Source organism: Loxodonta africana, chromosome 3 (assembly GCF_030014295.1).
Source record: "Loxodonta africana isolate mLoxAfr1 chromosome 3, mLoxAfr1.hap2, whole genome shotgun sequence".
Classification (NCBI taxonomy): domain Eukaryota; kingdom Metazoa; phylum Chordata; class Mammalia; order Proboscidea; family Elephantidae; genus Loxodonta; species Loxodonta africana.
The window spans coordinates 55,497,021-55,517,042 of record NC_087344.1 but is presented as its reverse complement, the minus strand read 5'-3'; the positions used below and the strand labels follow the sequence as shown (position 1 = coordinate 55,517,042).

The 20,022-nt window shown below is 51.5% G+C and overlaps 1 protein-coding gene across 1 annotated transcript; it reads left to right on the top strand.

The window, feature by feature from the left end:
* Window positions 1–15,227: 15,227 nt before the first annotated feature.
* CAMK2N1 (calcium/calmodulin dependent protein kinase II inhibitor 1) lies at window positions 15,228–19,699 on the top strand. Its single transcript, XM_064281409.1, has 3 exons — window positions 15,228–15,341; window positions 16,898–17,113; window positions 18,807–19,699. Exons 2-3 carry the CDS (start codon window positions 16,948–16,950, stop codon window positions 18,875–18,877), a joined length of 237 nt encoding a protein of 78 aa, XP_064137479.1. The 5' UTR covers window positions 15,228–15,341; window positions 16,898–16,947; the 3' UTR covers window positions 18,878–19,699.
* The last annotated feature ends 323 nt before the right edge of the window (window positions 19,700–20,022 follow it).

The window sequence follows — 20,022 nt, the reverse complement described above, 5'->3', positions numbered from 1 at the left end:
AGTGTTAGCCTGTTGCTTTATTGGTAACAGTTAAACGGCTAGGCTGATGCTCCCCAGGTGGATTGAGTCCCTTACCTGACAGAATTAAAACGGGGGGCTCTGAGGCCTCCGTGCTTTCTCTCTTTGGCCATAAGGTCATTTTGGTCTTCCTCAGATGGTGTGCAGGCTGAGGCTGGGGTGCTTGTCACCATGGCGAGACATCTCTGGCCAGCCTAAGAGGGGGCTGTCCTCGAGAGCCAGCCCAGAGGCCACACCTGGCCTTTCTGCTAGTCATCTTTCAAGAAGTCTGTCCTGACATGCTGAACCCGAGGGCAGTGAGATTTCACCTGTTGAGAGAATGGGTTGGGGTGAGGTGTTGGGGACAACAAGGAGGAAGCTAAGTTAGTAACTACTGCATACCACATGCTGTTTCAAACTTTGAGTTAGTTCTCACATTGAGCCTGCGGGATTGGTCATGGTGTGTCCGTCTTACAGATGAGGAAGTAGGCCCACAGAGGATATGTTCATTGGGCTGAGGTCACCTAGCTAGTAAGTGTTGAGGTCAGAACTTAAACTCCAAGCTGTTCCCAAAGCTCCTTATTCTCTGCCCACCAATAGTGGAGCTGATCAGTTCCCACTGTGGGAAGAGCATATCCCAAAGAAAGCTCGGTTCTCAGGTCAGTGGAGGAGGACTGGTGGCCACACTTCGGAAGAACAGGAACACTTAGGGTGAGAACCTCCCCACTGAGGGGTGAGTTGTGTCCAGTGAGGTGTTGAAAAACCAAACCTGTTGCTGAGTTGCTTCTGACTCATGGTGACCCCATGTGTTTCAAAGTAGAAGTGTACTCCATAGGGTTTTCAGTGGCTGTACTCTTTCAGAAGTAGATCATCAGACTTTTCTTTCATGGTACACTGGGTGGATTTGAACCACTAATCTTTTGATTAGCAGCGGAGTGCAAACTGCTACCCAAGGACCTAATGAGGTATTAGGGCCCTGGTATATAGGTGCCTGGGGGCGGTCAGGGTGAGAGGATGACTTACGGGAATTACTGCTCTGATCATCTCCAAAGCATCTGCCTCTTTTCCTTGTCCCTTTGGCAGTTACTTTGTAAGAGGGTCTGGGGTTTGGATGGAGAATGAATGAAGTGCCTGAGGTGGGTTTACATGGTAATTTATCAGAGTTCAGCCCTTGGAATAGATTTAATAAGTCTGATCCAAGAGATTGAAAAAGAAGTGGAAGGGCAGCCTGCCCTATCCCAGCCCAATAGAAATCCTGGGCAAATTTTAATTCTTCCACCCCTCAGCCCTGTGAGCGGAGCCAAGTTACCCACCTGGGGCACAGGAGTGATACACAGTCCCTGCCTCAGGAAGCTGACACCTGGCTGGAAAAGGGACACTCACAAACCAGACTCTGGATTTGAGGCCCGCACTTGGTCCTCACCCATCTGGGGCCGAGACGCTCTCCTGCTTGTATTGCAGCCATCATCTGTGGCAGCTCCTGCTGTTTGTTTGAGGAGCCTCATCTCTAGGAGGGTTGAATGGGGCCTAAGCTGGTGGGACCGAGGCTGCGGGTGGAGGGTGACAGAGAGAAGGGGAGCTGGGGTCTCGTTCTGAACTGCCTGTGGCCTTGTTGTGAATTAGGATTCTTTGCTAAGCCCAACCCTTGTGCTCTTTCGCTTTAGCCCTCAAAGGCAGCACTAGGCAGGGGTCACCTTGAGTACCCACTACTGGTTCTTTGGGTGTCGTGCTATGCCCTTTATATGCATTAATGCTTGTGGTCCTACAAAATAGATATTGTTACCCCTGTTTGACAAGTGAGAAAAGTGAGGCTCAGTGGGGTTACACTTTGCCAATGGCCACACATGACCATGAGCTCTTACAGGTACTGTTTCTGTTACTCATGGCAAATGGGCAAATGGCAAGTCCTACTTCCCCCTTTTACAGGTTATGTGATTTGCCCAAGGCTGCCAAGGTCTGACTTCAAAGCCTGCACCCTAGGCCTTTTATGACATTAACCTAGAGTGGCTATAAAAGGAGGGTTGTCCAAGAGACAACAGGTAGTGTCGTAGACACAGCATCTTCCAAGCCAATCAGCACCAGCCACACTTGTGGTTTTATGCAGATGGCAGGTCAAGGCATTGTGGTGCCTCAGCTCATCCTACTTGAGCAGGGGCTGGAAGAGAGGTCTCTGGAACATTCATTCAGAGTACCACATGAAAAAATTAAAAATCAATCAACCACAACAATCTTGAGGCCAATTGTGATGCACTTTACAACTCTGGGCCTGGGTGTGAAAACTCCAGCTGAGTAATGGCTTTGATGTTGATGATCCCAGAGGGCCTCTGGAATGCCCAAAGGAAGAGCCAGGCAAGTTCAGTATCCTAGATGGGCACGTACTCACTTAACATTTGCTGAGGGTGTATTTTGTGCCTGGAGATGCAAAAATGGTAAGGTGGTCTCTGTCCTCCAAGGACTCAGGGTTATGCTTTAATGTGTCTTAATTGCATGCAAGTAAAATTATGCTGAAGATAATTAAAAAATGGTAGCAGCAGTACATTGACCAGGAACTGCCAGTAATTCAAGCCAAATTCAGAAGAGGACGTGGAATGACGGATATCATTCTTGATGTCAGATGGATCTTGGCTGAAAGCAGAGGATACTAGAAAAATGTTTACTGTGTTTTAATGACTATGTAAAGGCATGAGACTGTGTGGATCATAACAAATTATGGATAAGATTGTGAAGAATGGGAATTCCAGAACACTTAATTGTGCTCATGTGGAACCTGTACGTAGACCAAGAGCCAATTGTTCAGTTAGAACAAAGGGATACTGCGTGGTTTAAAATCAGAAAAGATGTGTGTCAGGGATGTATCCTTTCGCCATGCTTACCCAGTCTGTATGCTGAGCAAATAATCTGAGAAGTTGAGCTATATGAAGAAGAATGTGGCATCAGCATTGGAGAAAGACTCATTAACAAGCTGCAATATGCACATGGCACAACCTTGCTTGCTGAAGGCGAGGGCTTGAAGCACCTACTGATGAAGATCAAAGACTACAGCCTTCAATATGGATTGCACCTTAACGTAAAGAAAACAAAAATCCTCACAACTGGACCAATAAGCAACATGGTAAATGGAGAAAAGACTGAAGTTGTCAAGGATTTTATTTTACTTGGATCCACAATCAACACCCATGGAAGCAGCAGTCAGGAAATCAAATGACATTGCGTTGGGCAAATCTGCTGCAAAAGACTTTTTTAAAGGGTTGAAAAGCAAAGATGTCACCTTGAGAACTAAGATGTGCTTGACCTAAGCCATGGTGTTTTCAGTCACCTCATATGCATGCGAAAGCTGGGCAATGAATAAGGAAGACTGGAGAACTGATGCTTTTGAATTATGGTTTTGCTGAAGAATATGGAATATACCATGAACTGCCAGAAGAACAAACAAATCTGTCTTGGAAGAAGTGCAGCCAGAATGCTCTTTAGAAGCGAGGATGGCAAAACTTCGTCTCACATACTTTAGACATGCTACTCAGAGGGACCAGTCCCTAGAGAAGGATATCATGCTTGGTAATGTAGAGGGTCACCGAAAAAGAGGAAGACTATCAATGAGATGGACTGACAGCTGTTGTAACAATGGGCTCAAATATAGCAACGGTTGTGAGGATGGCACAAGACTGGGCAGTGTTTCGTTCTGTTGTTCGTAGGGTAGGTATGAGTTGGAACCAGCTCAATGGCACTCAGTAACAACAATAACAAAAATTGAAAAGGAGTAAACCCCACGGAGCCCTGGTGGCCCAGTGGTTAAGAGTGGTTAAGAGCCGCTCTTTGGAATCCCTATGGGACAGTTCTACTCTGTCCTATAGGGTTGCTATGAGTCGGAGTCAACTCAGTGGCAATGGGCTTGTTTTTTTTGGGTTTAAACCCCACTTGACAGACATGGAGACTCAGTTGTTAGAGATATTTGTGGTTCACAGAATATTGTAGCTGGAAGAGGCCTTTGAGATTGGCCTGGGTAAAGCAAACTCCTTAACCATTCAAAGTGACTAAGGTCAGTGTCATTACTGAAGGGAATCCAAGCACAGAGAACACATCCCACAGCGCCTAGAAGGATCTTTATAAACACCATCCTGATCATGTCCCTCCTCTGCTTCAAGCCCTTCCACAGGCTTCCTGTCAGCACAGGAAGCCCTGCACAACCCAGCTCTTGGCCCCTTGCCAAGCCCCATGGCACAGCCCTCTATCTCACTTGTCCCAGTAACACCGAGCCGTTGAGGTTCTTTAAACACCATGCTCTTCCCTGTCTCCTACCTAGCCTTTACTCATGCTGACTCCTCCCCCTGGAATGCTGGTTTATCTCTCTTCACCTTGCTAATGCCTGTTGTTGTTAGCTGCTGTCTAGTTCATTTTACTCACAACAACCGCATTTGACAGAGTACAACTGCTCCTTAGAGTTCCCTAGGCTGTAATCTTTACAGGAGCAGATCAACAGATCTTTCTCCCAAGGAGCAGCTGGTGGGTTTGAACCACTGACCTTTCAGTTAGTAGCCAAACACTTAACCATTGCACCACCTAATGCCTACTCACCCTTTAAAAGTCAGCTTTAGGTATCTCCTCCAGAAGAACTCCCCTGACCTTCCCCACCTACGCCGGGTTAGGTGCCTCTCCTCTGAGATAACATAATACATTATGTATAGCTCTATTCCTGCTCTTAATCATATTGTTTGTATCTTGGGCAGGGACTGCATCTTATTTGTTTTCCTTCTTCAGCACATTTTTTAGGTGAGATATATATATATATAGATGGAAACCCTAGCGTAGTTTTGAAGGTCGGCAGTTCTAATCCATCAGGCTTTCTTTGGAAACCGTATGGGGCAGTTCTACTCTGTCCTTTAGGGTTGCTATGAGTTGGAATCAACTCGACCGCAATGGGTTTGGTTTTATATATCACATACTAAGGACCCCCTGGTGGTGCAGTAGTTAAGCGCTTGGCTGTGAACCAAAAGGTTGGTTCAAACCCATCTGCTGCCCCATGGGAGACAGATGCGGCAGTCTATTTCCTTAAAGATCTGCAGCCTTGAAAACCCTGTGAGGGCAGTTCTACTCTGTCCTATGAGGTCATTGTGAGTCAGAATCGACTCAGCAACAATGGGTGTATATATATATATATATATATATATACACACACAGACACTAATTAGGGCTAACGTTAGGGCTTGTGATTTTTGCTAGGTACCCTGCCAAATGTTTTACATGATCTCCTTGCATCATCGTATGAAGTGTGTGCTAGTATTATTCTTCCTTTAAGAAAAAAAGAAACTGAAGCCCAGATATGTCGAGTATATTGCCCACAGTCATCAGCTAGCGTATGAGACAGGCTTTAAGCCCAGGCAGTCTGACTCCAGAGCCCAAGCTCTTAATCACTGAATGCACGTGGAATGAGTAATCAGTGGATGAAATAGGTGTGGGGGAAGCAATCCTGGAAGGCTGCCTGTGGAAGTTGGTTTTTGAAGATGAAGGCCATGACTTGGTTATGAGGAGTGAATGGAGGGGCTCTCTTAGGGCCTGGGAGCCAAGACAGATGAATTGTGTAGGAGGAACACCAAGTCCAGCAGCCTGGCCAGAGCTTTGAGGACTCCACAAGGAAGGTCAGGAAATGTCATTGCATGGTGGTAAATGGTCTAGACTGGGAGCCCAAAGGCTGGCTTTCTCTCTGGTCCTGGCTGTCTTGCTGTGTGATGTTGATCAAGCGATTTAACCTCTCTGGGCCTTATTCAGTTCTGTCTATAAAAGGAGCCAGTTGGATTAGATCTCCAAGGCTCCATTCAGCTCTGGCATTTTGCACATCTACAAGATGGAGAGTGGGCAAGGGACTGTGTGTGTGTGTGTGTGTGTGTGTGTGTGTGGCAGTTTTGAGGCCCTCTTCCAGGGCTGCTGGCCTGAGAGATATGCGGCCCCTCTTCAGGCTAGCTGCCCGTCACAGCCTCGGCGTTACATTCTCAGAAAGCCGCGGAGATGAGCACATTTCTCTCTAATTAGGTAGCGTTAGCTTATCAATTTTGAATAAGTCTCCATGCATGATGTCCCGGATTGCTCCCTGAAGTGCTCATTAGTCACTTCCCCTGCAGCTGCCTTATTGTTTTCCAGATGCCAGCCGGGGACCTGACATTTCCCTTCCCTGACACTGGGGCATGTGAGGCCGAGCCAGTGACACTGGTATTGGCCAGAGGGGCTGACCAGGCCTGTGTGAGGGCCTGTCTGGTGAAATAACACAGGCCCTTCATTCCTTGCCCTTTATCCTCAGTCCCTGCTAGAGCCAGCTACATCACATCGTTGTTAGTTGTCATCAAGTCAGCCCCCAACTCATGGTGACGCCATGCACAATGGAATGAAGCACTGCCTGGTCCTGTGCCTGGTCTGTCAATTGTGGATCAGACCATTGTGATCCACAGGCCTTTCAGTGACTGAAGTACATCAGCCTTTCTTCCGAGTCTATCTAGTCTGGAAGGGCCACTGAAACCTGTTCAGCATCACAGCAACACACAAGCCTTCAGTGACAGGTGGTGGCTGTGCATGAGGTCTGCTGGCTGGGAATTGAACCGGGGTCTCCTGCATGGAAGGCGAGAATTCTACCACTGAACCACCAATGCCTCACTTGCATCACGTTCAACCAAAAAACAAGCCTGTGGCTGTTGAGTCAATTCCAACTCAGCGACCATATAGGACAGGGTGGGTAGAACTGCTCCATAGGGTTTCCAAGGAGCAGCTGGCAGATTCGAACTGCTGACCTTTTGGTTAGCAGCCGTAGCACTTAACCACTACGCCACCAGGGCTCTGGGGTTGGGACATGACTTTATAGGACCACAGCTGAACTTCACGTTTATTAAGCACCAACTATGTGCCTTTTATGTGCCAGTCACCTTGCATTTGTAACCTGAATGTTCCCTAGGCCTGGGAGATACACATGAGGTCATACTAATATTATTGTACAACTTACCATAGCTTCAGGCCACGACTGCCTCAGAGTCTTCTGTGTGGGGCTTCATGCATGCCCCACAATAAGTTGGTTTAGAGCCTTCATTTCTTCTTACCCTTACCCGGTTCAGAAGTAGATCTCCAGGCCTTTCTTCTGAGGCACTCTGGGTGGACTTGAACCTCCAACCTTAGCAGCTGAGTGTATTAACCATTTGTACCACTGAGAGACTCCCCAGGACTCACACCACTGCCTTTATGATGGGTATCCTTCCTAATGCTGGAATTTCTACTATGACCTCCAGGTGGCGCTGTGTCCCTATGGTATGGTTGAGGCAGGAGGGAGAAATCGAAGTTCTGCTTCCAAAGACCTGTGCAGTTTTCTCTTCCCTGAGGGGTGGGAACAAATCTTCAAGCCTGAGAGCAGTGGCTGAGGAGGACGCTGGGCTGCTGACCGCAGGACCAGCTGGGTACTGTCTGGTAAGGGCAGACAACCAGGAAGCTGGCTGCAGTTGCGAAAGTTTAGAGAAACCCAGAAAATTCAGGGGGAAAAACATCCCACATTTCTCCCCCTATAATTTCCCAGGCATTCACATCTCTAAATGTATTATTATCAGGTGCCGTTGAGTCGGTTCCGACTCATAGTGACCCTGTGTACAACAAAGCAAAACACTGCCCGGTCCTGTGCCGTCCTCACAATTGTTGCTATGTTTGAGACCATTGTTGCAGCCACTGTGTCAGTCCATCTCGTTGATGGTCTTCCTCTTTTTCACTGACCCTCTCCTTTACCAAGCATGATATCCTTCTCTAAATATACTAATCATGATGTCTTTAAACAAAAGCAAGTTATGTGCCATGTATTGCATGTTCTTAAAATACCCAAAGTGACTTCACACTGGTAAAGGGTGCTTAGCAAAATAGTATGGCATAGACTGTGATTTCCCTGCAGAAGATTTTCCTTGGTGGGGCCGTTCTGCGTCTCCCTCTCTCCTTGCTCTCACCTCTTCTGTCTTGCTGTTGCCTTCTGCTCATTCTCTTGTGTGTCAGGCTTCTCTGTCCCTGTCCTCTCTCTGTGTCTGTCCCCCACCTTTGCATCCCTGTCTCTTGCCTGCCCGCTTGGCCTCTTGCCTCTGAGTGGATAAGAGTCTCTTTTTCTGTATGTGGGTCTGTCTTTCTTGCTGAGGTTTTTGTAGCCTCTTGGAAGGACCCTGGTGGCACAGTGGTTAAGCACTCAGCTGCTAACTGAAAGGTTGGCAGTTCGAATCAACCAGCCACTCCATGGGAGAAAGATGTGGCATTCAGCTTCCATAAAGATTACAGCCTCGGAAACCCTATGGAACAGTTCTACTCTGTCCTATAGGGTCGCTATGAGTCAGAATTGACTCAATGGCACACAACAACAACAAAAATGAATTCTGTCTATTTCTGTGGGTCTGACACTTCTCAGGTCTTTCTCAGGTCAGCACCTACCCTCCCAGGTCAGATCCCCCTCTTTCCTGACCCCCTGCTCAGCCCAGGGTCTGGTAGCAGCAGGGCGGGGAGGGTCTCTGTGACCACGAAGTGGCTGCTCTCTCGCCTTCCATCCTCCCTATTACACAGGAAACTCACTCTCTAGGAAGAAAAGACCCTTCTGTCCCCCCTGCAGGCTCTGGGGGGCTTTGGTGGTGGGACTCTGCATGGAACTGCCCCATCTCTTACCTTAATGACCCAGCCGGCACCTCGTCTGACTTTGACAACACCCCTTTGTGGCTGGTCTTGTTACCTCCATCTTATGTTGTTAGCTGCCATCAAGTCGACTCTGACTCGTGGTGGCCTTCTGCACAACAGAATGAAGCATTGCTCCGTCCTGCGTCACACAGGTTCCAGCTCTACAGGCTTGCTTCCTTTTTTCTCTTTTGAAGAAGGTGCTCATATCTTTCAAGTGAGAAGGTAATGACTGTTTGGAGAGACAAAGCAAGAAACCTGGGTGCAATAGATAGACAGGCAGCTGCCTTCGAGTTGACTCTGACTCATGGCGACCTTATGTACGACAGAAAGAAACGTTGCCCAATCCTGCATCATCCTTACCATCGCCAGCAAGTTCAAGTCCATCACTGTGGCTATTGTGCCAATCCATCTCACCGAGCGCCCACTACTTCACCAAGCATGATGTCCTCCTCTAGCAATTGATCCCTTCTGATGATGTGCCCAAAGCAAGCAAGTCGAACAATGTTCTGTTGTGATCCATAAGGTTTCATCGGCTAATTTTCAGAAGTCGATCGCCAGGCCTTTCTTCCTAGTCTGTCTTAGTCTAGAAGCTCCCTTGAAAGCTGTCTGCTATGGATGACCCTGCTTGTATTTGAAATACTGGTGGAATAACTTCCAGCATCATAGCAGTGTGCAAGCTACCACAGTACAATGAACTGGCAAACGTGTGGTGGCCTCCATTTTATAGATGCGGAGAATTCTGGCTCAGAGAGTGAAGTGAGCCTCAAGGTCACACGGGTAGGAGGCAGTGGAGCTGGGTTTGAGCTCACGTCTTCTGATTTCCCCCTTCATTTAATTCATTCTTCATTGGGTCTCATTAACAGGGCACCATGCTGGTTGTTGGGAGACCTGGGTTCTCAGTCCTGGCCCTGTCTCCAATTGGGCAAGTCACCTTCCTCATCTGGGACTCACTTTTCCCCACCATACAATGGGAGAGATCCCTTCTCTGCCTTGCCATCCTCACAGGGTTCTCGTGGATGGAGATCAAATGCCATCACACCTGTGGGATGGGAAAGCGCATAAATAACAGTGCTTGGGAACAGAACGGCCCAGAGCTGTGCACAGGTCTCTCGGTGGGACCTGGATGCAGCGGTTAGTGGCTACATCCCCATACTCAGGATTGAGCCTCACAGGACTGAGCCCTGGTAGTCAAGGTGAGGGTGTCCTCAATTGATTCTACCGCATCTGGGCTTCGGATGCACAGATACCTTCTCTTGTCACAAGGAGGCCCTGAGTGATACAAACAGTTAACTCCTCGGCTGCTAACCAAAAGGTTGGAGGTTCATGTCTGCCCAGAGGAGCCTTGGAAGAAAGACCTGGCAATCTACTTCTGAAAAATCAGCCATTGAAAACCCTATGGAGCACAATTCTACCCTGACACACATGGGGTTGCCATGAGTTGGATCCGACCACACAGCAACTGGCGAACTGGCCTTCCGTCACAGGACGTTGGCGGGGAGTAACATCACGCACGGGATCTAGCCCCGTGTTCGTCTGTGCGGCACTGGGCTCAGGGATCTCCCGGAAATTGTGAATACAATGTTCAGTGTCTGGGAAAGAGAATCCATCTCTTTCATCAGATCCCCAAAAGGGACTTTGGTGGACAAGAGATTTGGATTTTCGCTATAGGGTCGCTATGAGCTGGAGTTGACTCGGCAGCAACTGGCTCTTTTTTTTTCATCTTCCCCTGCCCTCAATTTCCGTAGGTACGCTGAGGTGCCAGGATCGAAAGAGGCTTGTCCTGGGTTTCCTAGTTCCCAGGCGTCCTCAGGGAGGCACTGTTGCCCAGCAGTTGAGAGCTTGGCCTCTGGCATCAGACCTGCAGCCTCTCTCACTGGCTGTGCAGCTTTGGGCTTGTCACTCAACTTCTCTGGCCTGAGTCCTCACCTGTAAGATAGAGATGACAGCAGTAGCTGCCTTCTAGGCTCACTGTGAGTGCAAATACGTAGACAGCAGTTGGCATGACCCTGGGCATAGTAAGCAGTGGGTGTGAGTTCCGATTTGAGGGCAGTGGCTGCCGTTTCTGAACCGGGGAGGAGTCAGTGTCCCTTGAGTCCCCTTTAGCAGCTTCATTGGCTCAGTTGTTTGTTCTGGTGAAGTAAGGGGGGGTGTCAGGCCTCTTGGGAGCCCTGGACAGGAAAGACTGATGGGTCATGTGAAGTTTTCAGAGCCTGGCTTCGTAATTGGACTGTGGCCCCCAACCTTCTGAGTCTCAGTCTCATTATTTGTCCCTGGGGCTCACACACCACCTCCATCCTTGTCTGCCTCCCAGGTCGTGGTCTGTCTGCCTGCCCTGCTGAGGACTGAGAGGCAACGAGAGCTCTCCGGGGCCACCCAGGTTTCCCAGCAGCTCCTCACCTGCTCAGCCTGGGCTGTGGGTTGCAGATAGAGCTTCACCCTCAGAGTTACCAAACCCTGAGTTCCCCAGACCCCTTCCCTCCACCCTCACATACTATTGATGTGGAGTGATTGGGGTTGGGGTAAGCACAGGCAGGAGGCACAGTCGGGGTGTCTGGGGCTGAGCTGGGCAGAAAGCCAGGCAATGTGTGGGCAGCACCTGTGCTTTGGGACACCCGGTGGATGGGAAGCTTGATCCCCTTTCATGTCCTGGTGAGATTTGGCTCCTAAGTGCTCCCCGCCCCCAAACTGTCCTCACTGTTTCTTAAGTTTTCCTGAAGAGCTGGTGTGACTCTCACTTTATGGGTTGTCGGTGTAAGAAAAACTCAGAAGAATTACCATATGATCTTTAAAGAAACATATCAAACTTCATTGTTGATAAAAGACCATTTATTTTATGACTAATTGTGCATTGCTGGAACCTTCCACCCTGTAGGATTCTGAGTGTGAAACGTAACAGCAGTAGTAGGCATGTGAGACAGCAGTTAGGAGACTGAGTTCCCCTCCTGACTCTTATTGACTAGCTGGTCCATTCCCTGTCTGGGCCTCAGTTTCCCCATCTGTAAAGTAAGGGGCTTGGGCTAGATGAACTCAAAGTCTCTTTTAGGAATGGCTTTCAAACTGTGTGCTCCAGAGCTCCAGACAGTTTTTAGAGGTGCTTGGGCGTCCAACTCGGCGATGGGGCCTAGAGAGCGGGATCATAAACCCTCCAACTTCTCTTCAACCCCAGCAGCTTGCCTTTTATCTATTTTTTTATCTACTGAGATTCCTTGTAAGATTTTATTTGAAGAAAGGGTCTTAGTGATTAAAGAAAGAAAGAAGCTCTCCTTGAGTTGTATTGGGGGAAAGGACTGTGCCTGCCACAAAAATCCTCAACAAACGTTTGCTGAATGAATGAAAGGTGAATGAATAGAATGTTCCTTGATTCGAGGTCTAAGCTGTCTCCACCCAGTTCACACGCTTTTTTCTCCGTGTGTGTGTGTGTGTGTGTGTGTGTGTGTGCATGTTGTGGGGAGGTAGGGCAGAGACCCTGCCTTTTAAGGAGGGTGGGGAATTGGCTGGGTTGAGAGGGGTACAGGGAAGGTGGGATTTTATCCCACCTTGGCTTATTTCCTGCTGGGAGGCCACTTAGCCTCCCTGGAGGTGACTGTCTGGCCACTGCCATGGCAATGAATTCATGGCCACCCCCCCTCCTGGCCTTTCCCGCTGACCATCTAGGGTCTGAGCCAGCCCTGTTGAGGCTTGGCATGCCCAGTGCTCCATCTCTACGGGGGCCTGGTCCTGGCCTGCCAGCTGATGCCCCACACCTGCGGCTGGGATAGCCAGCGGCCACGTTGTTCTCCAAGTCTTCTTGCCATCACTCTCTGATGCTGCTGCCTGTTCTGTGCCTCCATTTCCCTACCTGGGTAGGAAGGAGGGGATGGGAACAAGGGGTGCTAATGTGTGCTGAGCATCTACTCCATGCTGGTTTTCCTGTTTTCTAACCTGCCACCACCAGTGCAGGACTCGTTGTACACTTCCGGTACCAGGACACGTTGCCATCTAATTGATTCTGACTCATGGCAACCTCACGTATGTCAGAGTAGAACTGTGCTCCCTAGGCTTTTCAATGACTGATTTTTCAGAAGTCAATTGCCAGGCCTTTCTCCTGAGGCATCTCTGGGTGGACTCCAACCTCCAACCTTTTGTTTGCACTGCCCAGGGGCAAGTACACAGTAGGGACTTTCAAATACTTTTGTTCCTAGAATGTCTATGCTGGAAGAGTCCCTAAAGGTGATCCAGTCCTGTGGTGTTTCATCCTACAGAGTCCTGGAGTTCTGTGAGGGAACTTTCAGGTGAGGTTTGAGGGAGGCACTGAGAGGTAAGGGCTCTGGGACCCCCTCCTTTGCCTTTGCTCCACTTTTATCTACATTAGGTTTGAGAGAACTGGTTCTGTAGCTGAAAAAACGATGCACTTTTCTCCAAGTTTCCCATTTTATGATGCAGAGTCAATGGCCAAGAGGAGAGAAGTGGCTCGTTCAAGACCACAAAGAGAGTCAATAGCTAACAGTATTAACTACAGTTATTGAGGACTTACTATGTCTCAGACACATGATGCATAGAGGATTGCCTTCCCCACAGAAAACCAGGCAGTAGAAATGATTATTGTCCCCATTTGACAGGTGAGGAAACTGAGGCACAGAGAGGCAAAATGATGGCAGAGCTAGGAAATGACAGCAGGGATTTGAACTTGGGTTTTCAGACTTTGGAGGCTGGCAGCTGCCTCAGGGAGCTCTTCACCCTGAGTTACTACACTAAACTGTGTACTGCCAAGCTTCCTTTCTGGGCGGCTGGAGGGCAGCCTCCACCTCTGCCTTAGTCCGTTCCTCCACCTGAATCTGGTATCTTCCACACAGCCAGCCCCTCTGCTGCAGGCAGGCAGGAATGGGGCCCTAGGGCATGCATTTGGATTGAGGCATGGGGCTTCAGGGTGTAAGTATGCCCCACTGAAGGGTGGCAGAACTTGGGTTGATTGAGGCCTATGCAATGGAGTAGTTGGGACAGGCAGGGGTGGAGAGAATGCCATATTGATTCATACTTCCCTTGGAGAACTTCTGTATGACCTTGGAGGCATCTCAACCTTCAGGTACCTTCTCTGCAAAATGGTCCTGACAGTCCGAAGGTTGATGGGAGGCTCTAAGGAGGTAATGGTCATGGAAATGTTTTTCAAACTGTTAAAGAGCTCTACGCTTGGGACGGTGAGTGGTTCAGTAAGGAGGTGGGTACTGAGTTGGAAACGTAGGATGCCACCACCTTGAACCTGATTTGGGACAAGGCAAGGTAAACATGAAAATAGGTGGGGTGTATAGCCTGGCTTCTCTTTTTACTCTCATTTACCGAGTGTTCAGGGGAATTCCTTAACCCTCCCCGTGCCTTTCTGTTTATTTCTGTACAGCAGGACTGTGGTAGTTGCTCAACTTGTAAATTGCTTAGTAACTCTCAACAGCCAGGAAGCAGGGAGGTGGGAGATGAGGGGGTGGTCCCAGCCTTTCATTACTGTCACCACTGCAGGGAATCCCCTACAGGGACTTGGACTCATAGCTGGGCAGAGTGGTTTCTCCTGGCTCCATCACTCACCTGTGACCTTGGACAAGTCACTTATCCTCTTTCTGCTACATCAGTTAAACAGGGATGCATCATCTCGTCTTTCTACCTGAAAAAGTATTTATTTGGAGAAGCAAGGTCAGTAATGGATGTGAAAATGCTTTGGGGGCGAGGCGGGGGGGGGGGGGAACCAGAAAGCATGACTCAAATATAAGAGCTTCTTACTGCTGTAACTTTATCATCCTGCTTGTTATGCTTTTGTTTTTCTCTCACAGCACTCGGCCCTCCGCTAACCTCACAGCAGACACTTAGTAAAAGCCTTAATGAATGGAGACAGGCGGCTTGCCAGAGTGGAGCAAAGGGAGTCTGGAGACCTGCTGCTTCTGCCATTGACAAGCTGTGGGATTTGGGATGAGCCCCTGACCTCTCCTTCAGTTTCCCCATCTAGAAATGAGGGGGCTGGCTAGGTCATCTCTTGATTCTTCAAGCTGACTGCTCAGAAGTGTGAATAAATGAAGTGCTTCTGTTCCTGCTCAGTCATTAAGTCATTCCTCACATGTTCATTGAACATCCATTCTGAGCCAGGCACTGGGAATCTGAATTTGCTTTGTTCTCATAAGGTACCTCACCATATACCCCATTTTACAGCTGAGATCATGGAAGTTCAGAGAGGAAATGTGATTTGCCCAAAGTCACACAGCTAGTAAATTACAGAGCTGGCATTCAAACCCAGCCCAAAGGTCATGCACATTCCATCTGCCACATTGCCTAAGTCTCCTGTGTCTCAGCCCTCTTCCTCCCTGCGGGCCCTTACACAAGAGTCTAGTCTCTGGAGGCCAGGTAAAAACCGTTTGGGGAGGGGGCTCTACCAGATGTTATGCCACAAAAAAAAAACCACCCCTTTCTCCCTTCAACACCAGCCTCTATTCACCCACCCAAAGTTGTGGACCTAAGGGGAGAGTGAACCTGTAAGTGCTCATTCACTTTTCATGGGACCCCTTGCAGGGAAGTAGAGTGAGCCAGGTGAACGCTCACCTGGGGGACCTGGATGTTTCTTAGCCTTGCCTCCAGCAGGATGCACGATCTTGGAGGATGGCTGGTTAGGCGGCTCAGCTGAGAGCAGGCCGTCTCCAGGGGAAGAGCTGTTAGCTCTGGACGAGGTAAGGAGCCCTCCACATGCACATTGCCCTCTTGGAGTTATCTGCCCAGGCAGATGTGCCTTCCCGGCCTCTGGGGCTGCCCCAGTCTCTCTCTCGGGATCCGGGGCCCTCTCGTCAGCTCAGAGGTTCCAGTATCTCCCCAGGGCCGTGGCTGTTGCTGGCAGGGAGGCTTCCTAGGGGAGAGGGAGGCAGGCCTGGGACGTCCCTTTCGGACTCAGCGGGAGCTGGGAGCCGGGCATACCGGGCGAGCCGGGCGTAATGAGGCGCTCTCCTCTCCTCGGGGAGGCAGGACTGCCCCTTCCCTCCCCCTTCTCCCTGAGGCCCCGTGGGAACCTGTCTAGCGCCGCCCGGGGAGCGGGGCCTCGGGAAGGGACTGGGGGTGGGGTAGAGAACGAGCGGTTGGGCCCTGAGGGTCTGAAGTGGGGCGCAAGTGTGGTGGAGGGAGGGGCTCCCCGGTTTGCGGCAGGCGGGGGAGGCACGGCCTGCGGGGTCGCTCTGATGCCGTCCGACCTCTTGCTGGGCATCTGTCCCTCCCGGCGAGCGCGCCGTCCGTTCGTGGTCCCCTACTGCCCCCGATCTCCCCGTCTCCCCTCCAGTCTCCGCCCAGCTTCCCTCGGGAGAGCCGGCGGCGGGTCGGGCGCCGGGCCGGGTAAACACCCGGGGGAGGGGCGGGGAGGCCCGGAGGCCGGGGCGGGGCGCACGGGCCCTGGGCGCGGGCGGGACCGGGGGCGGGGGCGGGGGCAGGAAGCTGCCGGGCCCCGGCGGCCGGCGCGGCCGTGACGTCGCTCGGCTTCCAGGGATCGCTCCCCAGGGCCGGTCCCTCCTCCCGCTCCTCCCGCCCCCTCCGCGCCCGGCCGGCATTCTCGCTCGCAGCGCGCTTCTGCCGTTGCTGGGTCCCTGTCTCCTTCTCCTCTCCCTCTTTCCCTGCCCTCTCCGACCCTCCTTCTCTCCCGCTCGGTACGTTCCCTTCTGCTCCCATCTTCCCTCCGCTCCAGATCCAGTCTCCCCTTTCTTTTTCCCTCCTTCCTCTCTTCGCGCTCCCTCTCCTCGGTCTCTCTCTGTCGTCCGCTGCCTCCCTCTCGCTGTCTCTTTTTTTCTCCCCGGCTCCTCTCCGGTCCCCTTCCTCCCGCCCTCCGGTCCCCCGCTATCGCCCGCCCTCTCCACGCTCCCCTCCCCCCCTCCGCCCCTTGCCGCCGCAGCGCGCAGCTCCCCAGTAGCTCCCCAAGCCCGCGCTGCAGGAGCAGCCCGTTGCCCTCGCCGCTCTCCGGTTCGCCCTCGGGCTCGCGGAGACCCCCGCCTGCCGCTCGCAGCCCCGCCCGGCCCCCGCCCAGAACGCCGAGGATGTGAGTCCTGCTCCCTCGGCCGAGAACAGCCACTCGTGCGCCGAGCCGGAGCGCAGCGCAGCCGCGGGCGCTCGCCGGGTCGCTCGGGCGGCGGCGCGCTCTCTTCCCAGCTGTGACCCCCGGCCGGTCGTCGGCGCCACAGCCGCCGCAGCCCGCGGGCCGTCCCCGGCCGGCCGCCCCCGGCCCCAGCGCCGCTGACCCTGTCCGCCGCAGGCGGGGACGCGGGCGGAGGAGGCGCCGCAGCGGAGCCCCCGGACGCAACCATGTCGGAGGTGCTGCCCTACGGCGACGAGAAGCTGAGCCCCTACGGCGACGGCGGCGACGTGGGCCAGATCTTCTCGTGCCGCCTGCAGGACACCAACAACTTCTTCAGCGCCGGGCAGAACAAGCGGCCGCCCAAGCTGGGTCAGATTGGCCGGAGCAAGCGGGGTGAGTTGGCAGCCCTTCCCCGACACCCTCTTTCTCAGGGGCGCCGCGGCCTGGCCGAGGCTGGCGGGAGTCTCCTATCCCCGAACCCGGTTCCGACCCGATGGAATCCCATCCTGCAGAATCGGGGGATCCCGCACTGCGGGTCCAGCTCTCGCGAGCCGCGGGAACCCCTCCCCCAGCCTGGTGGGCGCGACGGTCCCCGGTGGGGTCACCGCGGGGGCGTGGCGGTTTCTAGCTGCAGCGGGGTCTGAAGGGTATAACCAAGTCACCACCCGCGCCAAAGTTTGCTTTTTTGATTTCTGCATCCCCTCTCCCTTGTGCGCAGAGTAGTCCAGCTGCACTCGCTCTGCAACCAATGGGGGGGCGGGGGTTTGGTCCCAGGGCTCCCTCAGGGACAGTGTGGGGGAAATGCTGGGGGAGGACCCCACTCCTGTGGAGAAGACGAGGGGCGCTTGGGTCGCGGCGGGCTCTTCATTGTGACTTGGCAGAGGGAGGGGTGGCTAAGCCTGGGCGCTCCGCGCGCAAGCTGGAAAAGCCCCGGAGAGACTGAGGCGCAGAGAGGCTCGGAGGGGAGCTGCAGAGGCGCGGGGACAATGAGGGATTCCGACAGCCGCTCCGGGGAGACCAAGACGCAGAGGTGGAGGAAAGTGGGGGGTGGGGTGCGGGAGACAGAGGTAGGCAGAGAGACCAAGACAAAGCTCCAGCAGGAGCCAGAGAGGGAGAAACAGAGATTAAGAGGGAGAAACAGAGGAGGCCAGAAAGGCAGCTGAGACAATGAGGGCGAGTAACACCCCTAGACAGAGAGACCCAGAGACTCTGACAGGCTACCGTCGCTCCGAGAGTCAGATGGAGGGACTAAGAAAGGCGAAGCCAGGTAGAGAGGGTAAGAGAGTCCGGCAGCTGGCCAGGGGAGGCTCTGACCTCCGAATCGGTGAGGAGAGCCACGAGGCCGGGGCCGTGGGCGCAGAGCCGGGCGCCCACTTGGCAAAGCCCGAACCCTCGACCGGCTGCGCGTCGTGGGAACCGGCTCTGGCGTTCCCTCCTGGCTCCCGCACCTCTGCAGCCAGCTATGGCCACCCGTGCTGCGCTCGGGGTGGCCCCTGGGGGTCCCAGCCCCGGAGGCCTCGGCTCCCCCTTCCTTCCACCCTCTCTGCCATGTAGCCTTTTTACCAAATAAATGCGCCCTGTGGGGATAAACAGGAACCCTCGTGGCGCAGGGGTTAAAGCGCTCGGCTGCTAACTGTAAGATCGGCGGCTCGAACTCAACAGCCGCTCTGCGGGAGAAAGATGCTTCTGTAAAGATTTACAGGCTTGGAAACTCTATGGGGCAGTTCTATTCTGCCCTACGGGGTCACTATGAGTTGGATAGACTCGACGACAGTGGGTTTGGTGGGTTGAGGACAAGCTCGGCCAGCACACGCGCCCTGGCTGCAGCTGAGGCTGGCTGTTTGCACCCTCTGTGCTTCCTTAGAATTGAGCTGGCAGGAGCAGCCTGGGGGCGTCGAGGTTCAGAGGAAAGCAGCAAAAAGACCCCAGGCAGAGGCTGGGGAGGGTGAGGCTGTTTCAGCGCGTGGGGAGCCCCCCTCCCTTGCCCCCCTCCTCAACTGGGCATAACTAGAAGCAGGGTGGGGGGGGCGGAGACCCCTGGCGAGGCCCAAGCTCTCTCAACTCTCTTTTTCCCCCTTTTTTACAGTTGTTATTGAAGATGATAGGATTGATGACGTGCTGAAAAATATGACAGACAAGGCACCTCCTGGTGTCTAACTCCCCCAAAGACAATGAGTTAAGGGAGAGAATAAGAACGGCGATAAAGATTATTGGCAAAAAAAAAAAAAAAAAAAGAGCATGAAAAGAGAAAGCACTTGGAAAATTTATTACTAGCTTGCTACCCACGATGAAATCAACAACCTGTATCTCGCGTCAGGCCGGGAGACAGATGAGGCGTGAGGAGGAGGAGGAGGACGAGGACGAGGTTCTGGGCTCCTCTGCAAGAATAAAAATAAAAAATAAATAAATTAAAATTAAGAAATCACTCTATACACACACATATAAAGAAATTAACAAAAGAAGTCTCAGTTGCAGCTATTTGTTGAAATTAATATCCATTTCTTTTTATATACAGTGAATATTGCGCAATGATAGACCTGGATCTTGAACCACTTAAATAATAAAGGCACAACACCAGGGGTTTGGAGGTGTTGGATTTCTTCGCTGATTTGGCTGTCCCCAACGTTTACATTATTTAATCTTGCAAAAATGATTTTGTGCACTTGGATGTGAAATGCTGTCCAGTTCTATTTTTTATGTTATTCTTGGATGTACAAAATGAAATCAGAACATGATCTCTATAGATATTGTTTAATTTTGGTCGTCTTTTGAGGATATCAGGAATGTGTTTAAAAGAAGGAAACTTTGCTAAGGACTGGCACACGGAAGGATCTTTTTTATTTTAAAATGAATTGTAAAGCTTGTGTTTCTTTGTTGCTGCAAGCTATTTGCCCAAGTAAATGCAAATGGACACATTTTATATGTCAAAAAAAAAAAAACCCAGAAAAAAAAATGCTTGAGCTTTTTCTAATCCCCCTGCAGTCTGTTGTGTGAGCAGCCTGTTTTTTTCCCTCTAATATTGTGTCAGTTTATTCTCTTTAATGGACTGTAAAAAAAAAAAATGTAATCACAAGAGTGCCAAATATCTGGAAATGCCAAAAGGCATTTTGGTTTCTTTTCTTTTCCCTGTGCTCTGAGTCCGTGTACAGGAATGCTTGGAGTGTCTTTTCTGTTATTTATAGGGATTCTCTTAGGGCACACCAGCTGCCTGTTTTGCATGGTATTTGCAAAAATGCCTCTTGCGTGAGGAAATCTTTTACCGTTTTTTTTGTTTGTTTGCAATTTTGGACTTCAAGAGGTTT

Bases quoted from the DNA above. Each gene is read 5' to 3' on its own strand.
- CAMK2N1 (XM_064281409.1), top strand. From the start codon at position 16,948: ATGTCGGAGGTGCTGCCCTACGGCGACGAGAAGCTGAGCCCCTACGGC. The intron at 17,114-18,806 runs GTGAGTTGGCAG...CCTTTTTTACAG, and splicing joins GATTGGCCGGAGCAAGCGGG to TTGTTATTGAAGATGATAGG.